The sequence below is a fragment of the Sinocyclocheilus anshuiensis genome, unplaced genomic scaffold (assembly GCF_001515605.1).
Source record: "Sinocyclocheilus anshuiensis isolate Anshui unplaced genomic scaffold, SAMN03320099.WGS_v1.1 scaffold2925, whole genome shotgun sequence".
NCBI classification, from domain to species: Eukaryota; Metazoa; Chordata; class Actinopteri; order Cypriniformes; family Cyprinidae; genus Sinocyclocheilus; species Sinocyclocheilus anshuiensis.
In genome coordinates, this window is record NW_015539170.1 from 360,166 (window position 1) to 367,161 (window position 6,996).

Below are 6,996 nucleotides of genomic sequence, written 5' to 3' on the forward strand. Positions count from 1 at the left end.
CACACACACACACACACACACACACACACATACACAAACTGGACGGCGTCTATCTGTTTTAAGTGTTAAAGTGCGCACTTATATAGACAGATGCTCCGTTTGTGCTCGCTTCCTCCCTCAGTTATTTCTTTGTAATTAAAGGGACAGTTCATTCAAAAAATTGTGTATTAAAAAAAACACTTTCAATCATGTACTCATCTTCATATCTTTGAAACTCTTATGGCTTTTTGTCATCTGTTTAACACACACACACACACACACAAACATTATTTAAAATGTCAACTCTTTTTCATGAATGAAAGTAGCCTGTGGTGACCAAGTTTTAGTCAACAACTTCAGTTTCAGTCTGTTCCTTACACAAAAGACTTTGAATACAGTGTAGCCTACATGCAGTACACCATTTTTATGATAGTGTTTTGTTGTCCTTTTTGAAGCTTGACAGCCCAGTCCCCATCCATATCCATTATATGGAAAAAAGCAGCTCAAACATTCTGGTAAATATCTCCTTTGGTGTTCTATGGAAAAACCAAATTTGGATAGATTTGGAATGACATGACAATGACTAAATGATGACAGGATTTTCATTTAGTAGTAAACTATTCCTCTACCTTCAGGCCACTCAGCATAGCAAGTGCTTGACAATGTCTTTTCCCATGCTGATGCTGCATTGACTCATGGCATAGACAAGCCCTACCCTGTTGAAGGTCTGTCTTAATAATAGTCTAAAAACAAAGCAAATCATGCTGCATAAGCACAGAAACAATGATGTAATATGCATTTACTGGTAAATACCACTAATCATTTTCAATAATAAGTAGTTTAACATATAAGACGTACATATTGTAAGCATTAAATGTTTGTCAAAGACTTATTATTGCAAGTTAAAATGTTTTGTAAAATTTGTACATTGTGGGTATAATTAGTTTTAAGTTAAATGTATTATTTAATGTTTTGAAAGATTAAAAATGGTGTATCATAATTGTGTATCATCTTTCCAAAGAAACGAATGAATGTGATGTGACAAGTCTCTGTGACGGACAGCCAGATCATCAGTACACTTGAAGATAAAAATGCAGACGCAAGCACCTATAAATATGTTGAAAACAGCAAAGAGAACCTACTTTTATTAAATTAATTTTCTCCAAATTAGAAACATTTGTTTGACATACTCACTATAAGACTATAAGCCAAGTTGATCTCAGACTACAAATATGCATACAAGGCCCTTTCCAACCATCCTTTAAAACATGTCTGTTTTATGGCTCTGTGGGTTTAAGCTCTAGTTAATGTTAAAATCACGACTACCTCTGGAATTATTATCAGACTTCCAACATTCACAGACCTGACATTTATAACTTTAACACACACTCAACACACCGAGTCTAACCCATTTTTTAGGTTCAGTATTCAGTGTTTTGGATTAAGCTTTTGAGCTTTTCCTGTAAATTTCAACATGATTTCACTTGATGTATCATAATGATGACCCAGCTGACTGAATACTATTCCATAATGTCTCATTATCTGTGTGAAAAAGATCTTTAGACTATGATTCAGTGACCTAGAAATTCCCCTTACTCTGCTGACAGACAAAACTATAATGGCATAAAACTTCTGTGTCATTTTGTGCAACTGGGGAGTCTTCAATAAGGTCACATACATTCGTTACAACACCCAATTCACAGATTACTGCAGAAACCATCTGAGGATTAAGACCATCCTCCTCCACATATCATTTCTTGGAAGATCTAATGTCTGTTCTGGTTGAATTAATCAGTGGTTTAGCATTGGAGGATTCAGTTGCTGGTCAGCTCTGACGCAAAGGGCCAGAATGACCCCTCGGGTTAACCAGCACCCCCTTCTGAGAAGCCCTCTCAAGTCGTCAATCCATCAAAGATGTTACTATGTATATTGTATGAATGGGGAGTAAATGGGGAATGCTGAACCAGAGACCAATTTTGCAGGACAATTGACTATCTAAGTGACCTTACTAGCGGGAATTCTGGGAATTCTGGGATATGACATGTGGTTTGCATTAGTGCATTAGAGTGTTTTCACAGTGTTCAGAGCACAGGCCTGTCAGAAGTCATTCTGGGAGGATGACACACTAAGCTGAGATGGAAAACGAGCTGTAATTCCACCATGAAATCACACTGGACTCTGACAATTGTGACTTTTACTGATGTGTGGCATATTCTGGACATTCTTATTGGACATTTTGGCCCTCGTCTATCTATAGAATAAATAACATAACATTGTGTAGATCTTGGAGCTTAATAAAGTCTATTAATCACTGTACAGACAGATTAAAGTAAAAAGTTAGAATGATGTTGTTAAAGCCTACATGCCATAAACATAAATGGACAGCATTTAAACAGTTTTACACTAGTTTAGTCACACTATGTTACCATTCATGGTCTATTTAGTCTGCTCCTCACAAGGACACATTGCTGCCAGTGTGGGCAGGGATTACTATAAGATAAGAAAACAATACAAAGGACTGAAATAGAACAAAGAGTGACGAATAAAATATTTATATATATATATATCTTTAGCCCAGACTGAAATAGCTTACTTCAGTTTCATTGACATGTCACAAAATCAGTGTGATTTACTACAGCAATTTAATGAGAGCAGACTTGGGAAAAGGCACAGCTCAGCAGGAAAAGAAATAAACAGACCGTATGGCCCATTTAGTGCAGATAGTTCCCAGAGTGCCGAGGGGCTGCTGTGGGAACTCAATATACTATGTTTGAATTGACCGCAGTAATTATCATTAAGCAGCTTTTTCACACACATAACACACACATGTTGAGTTGAAATTAAAAGTTGCTTACTTAGGTATACATAAATGCATGATTTTATGCTAGAGAGTGTAACTTTATGAAAATAAATAATTATAAAATTATTGGCAAAAGATGCTGGCCATAATAATAGTCAATTATTTCTTTTTAAAAAGCAGTGCAATTTTAACAATTTTATTATGATCATTTGCAAACATTTTGCCCACCCATTCAAATTTTGGTGTTTTTTTTATTTCAAACTTTAAAGCAAAGGACTTTTCCAAAGGAATATTCCAGGCTAGTTTTGTCACAAACCACATAAATATTTTACATAATCTATTGTAATATGTTATTTCCCCTTTATCCACACCAGTGGAATAGGAAGAAAGTGTTTTGAGTGAAAAGGAAGGCTCCACTCGTTGACTCAATTAATTTCCCTGTGTTTTTTCCAAAGGAAGCCAGTTTTGTTTTTGAGGTCTCTTAAGCAGACATTCTCGTTCCCGCTCCAGTGCCTGGCTCAGATCTGTCTTCCCAAGAAAAATGAGCACTGGGTGGAATTCCTCAAAGAGGGCAGGAAATAGGGTGGAGGGACCAAAGAGAAGGTTGTAGTTGTGTCCACATGGGAATTACAAACATGATGGCTGTAGAAATTTGGCACGACGTTTAGCACAACTTAATCTCCTAAACAGTTCTAGATTGAGAGCAGGGCTTCCAGTTAAAGTAAAACTAAAAATAGGCTGACAATTAAATGTTTTTATTGGTAGTATGACATTTTTTCCACATAAATACACAAAAATAATTGTATAAGGTTGCATTAGCTGTATATTAAGTGCCACTTTATTATTTTATTGAATGCCCTATAAAGTACATAAACATAAATTTTTATATAAGAAATTAAAACTGCAATTACTCAAGCCTTAAAATTTAGTTGAAAAGGTTTAGTGACAAAATATATGCCAATGCATCATTCTTATGAAGTTTCAACTATTCTATTTTCAATTAGTGTTGACGGTAGGTATCCGTGACAGGCATCTGTAGTTTTGTTCTGAGAAAGCTTTGAATACAGTTTAAAACAAAGAATCTGGGCTAAAATAAGCTACTTTATAAGAACATTACGCAAATTTAGCCTCCGTTTAATCAAGGCCAGTTTCCCCTGCCAAAGAAAATCAACACTCTTGCCACTAGTTATAAAAACAGCAGGGTGTGGCGGTACCCTGTATAGAAATGTGTTTACAGCAGAATAAATGTAAAACAAAGTCAAATGGCATCTTTTTCTGTGGTTTCTCATTTTAGGGAGGTTCAGCCAATGACACTGTTGAGCCCTGTGATAAATGGACACAATTTTAACTTAACTGAGATTTCTCCTCAGTTAACATTGGGGATGAGTGAAGTGCCAAAAAGGTAACCTACATTGCACTTAAAGGAATAGTTCACCCAAAAAAATGAAAATTATTTCAGTATCTTCCTTATGCCCTTCCAAAACCTGTATGACTTCATTCTGTGGAAATACAAATAAGGTATTTTGAGAAATGTTTTTTTTATTTTATTTCTCCATTCAATGGAGGTCAACGGTCACCAGAACTGTTTGGTTACCAACTTTGTTCTTTTTTGTTCTTCAGAAGAAATAAATTAATTCAGGTTTGAAACACCAATGACGCAATCATCCTTCTTGCCATGCCTTTGTAAAACCATACAAACAGTAAAGAGTAAGGAATGTCGTAGACCTGGAATCTAGAGGAAATTACTCATATCATGCTCACACAGATGGATGAAAGAATCATCAATCTATCAATCAACCAACACCACTAATTCACTCATTGTTTGAGGTCTTGCTCGTTTTCAATTTGGTATTGCCTTTATTAAATACTTCACAACTTCACCTACAATGAATGGTTACAAAATGTTACCTTTTGTCAAATATGGACACTTTTCAATTTACAAAGCAGTCATTTTGCAGAGAGGCAACCCAAAAAAAAACAAAAAAAACAAGATACTTCAGAGCAGTCACTGAGACATACCACCTGTTTCAGGGAAAGTGTGACAGAGCTGTGAGAAAACAAAAGAATGACATGATATATATTCCATCAACATTAACTGTTGCACAATTCAAGTTAATTTACAAACCAGATGGGAAGAATATGTACTATACACATGTATATGTGTGTGTATATATATATATATATACATTCATAAAATGGTTCAATCTGACAGCCACGTTACAAAGAAAAAAAAAAAAAGAGCAGACCGCTTAAGTATAAAAAATAAATTAAAATGATTTCACATGTGACACAAACACATACAATGGTAGGTCTCATCTGTGGAGTGGCATCAACAGACTAAACACGAATTTGAAGCAATAGGAATATAAGAGGCATCCATACAGACATGAAAAATGAGCTAACTAGTCTAAGCAGAAAGGAAACAAGAGCTAAAACTTCTTAAAAAGATCTAAATAACTGGTGGGAAGCAGATGAAAAGTGCCGGTAAACAACAGTGAACTAGTTTAGCTCCACTGCAGGAGGCAAAGGGAGTGGCAGTAAATAAAGTCTCCCTGAAGCCAGGTGGAACAAAAAAGTCAGCCGGCAAACTCGAGCAGAATGATATGGTGAGGGTAATGGGTCATAATCCAATGAACCTGTTTAGTATAGGCTGATGAAAGTGTTTGTCTTTCGTAATGCCAAAATTAATGTAATTCAGTGTTTCCTGATGTACACACCCCTAGAGGTCCTTAAAATGAACATTTTATTTAAACGTTTCTCATTTGGTTTTAAAATAGACATTTACTTTTTATCTTTCTCTCACTAGTACAGATATAATCCCTCCCAATCCCAACCGTCCAATAGAAATCTATATGTGAATACAGTGGTGTGTAACCTGGCAAGAGTGAATATCTTTATATATCTGGTATCTGTGAAGCCGCACACCTAAAAGTCCTAAAGCGGCTTAGAAGAGTTCACTGGCAAAACGGTGACGCTGTGGGGTCAAAGCCTTTGAAAACATCTTTTAGAGAGGCATTGTCCTGTTCAGCCACGTCAGGTTGTGTGGGGCTATTGCCGCCAAAAGGGCTGCCAGTGCCGCTCGGTTTGTTGACCTGCTTTACCATGGTGAACAGTGTGGAAACAGGAAGGTTGTGAACTCCTGCGGGCTGCTCTGCAGAACCAGCAGGGCCCTGACCAGTTGCGGATGGACCGCCTGTGGCAGGGGCCCCTGCAGCAGTCCCTGCAATGGGCGAAGGTGAAGGTTTGGGTCGAGGGCGGTTGTAGCTGTTGTAGCGATCCGTAGTCTGCTCCGTCGAGCTTTTCTCTGGTTCCGGCTGATCCAGCGCAGACTTGCGCATAAACAGGGGCTCTTTAGACTTGGGTTTAGATGAAGCTGCTGTACTTTCGCTTGACTTGGGCTCAGGGGGAGGACTAGTGTTTCTAGAGGCCCCTGAACCCTCGGCTTTGTCTGAGCCCTGAGTCCGGGGGTCGTACAGACTGATGCCACTCAGCATGCTACTGCTGCTGCCGCCGCTACCTACGCCACCAGCTCCCACACCTCGAACTGACCCTCCTGCTGATAGCAGCCGAGGGTCGTAGGGTGCGATGGTGGGGCTGGAGGAAGGTGGAGATAAGGAGGCAGCTGGGGGAGATCCTTGAGGAGCAGATGCCTCCAAAGTGGACTTTAGGGCAGATTTTTGTGGCTGGAGTCGGGGATCGGCAGGGGCTTTTCGTGCCAAGCGAGGGTCAACGGGCTTCTCGGCAGAGACGGACGGAGGTGATGAGATTCCTGTAGAAGCGCCTTGAGAAGGACTGGATGAAGAGGCATTGACAGTTTTGAGGATGCGGGAGAGTAGTTCAAAGTCTGGTAGGGAAGAGGAAGACTGATTTGACTGCTCAGCAGGAGGAGCAGTAGGAGGGAGAGAAACAGATTGGTGCTGGGGCTGTGTACGGGACAAACGAGGATCCATGGCGGTAACTGGAGGGATGCCAGGGGGCAGTGGGAGCAAGTCTTGTTTAGGAATGGGAATAGGGATTAGGTCTTCAGGACTCCACAGCACTGCCTTAGAAAATGAAGGCTTGTTCAGTACTACATCCTTTTTAATGTGGCTGAACTGCTGTAGTTGGGAGCGGGGATCACGCAAAGCCATGCCCATTAAAGGATCAAGGGGGATGGGCACAGGCTTGTCCCTCAGTATCCTCTCACCTTCCTCTTCTTCATTACTGGCTGGGGCGGT

The 6,996-nt window shown here is 39.3% G+C and overlaps 1 protein-coding gene across 2 annotated transcripts in view; it reads right to left on the reverse strand.

The window, feature by feature from the left end:
- Positions 1 to 4,624: 4,624 nt before the first annotated feature.
- Positions 4,625 to 6,996, reverse strand: part of LOC107683834 (zinc finger CCCH domain-containing protein 4-like) — a 20,105-nt gene continuing 17,733 nt past the window's right edge. The window contains exon 15 of one of the 2 annotated variants that reach the window (XM_016479886.1): positions 4,625 to 6,996. In XM_016479886.1, the coding sequence (XP_016335372.1) occupies positions 5,734 to 6,996 (1,263 nt within the window). In that variant the 3' untranslated portion in view covers positions 4,625 to 5,733. The other variant, XM_016479885.1, reaches the window with a different exon arrangement.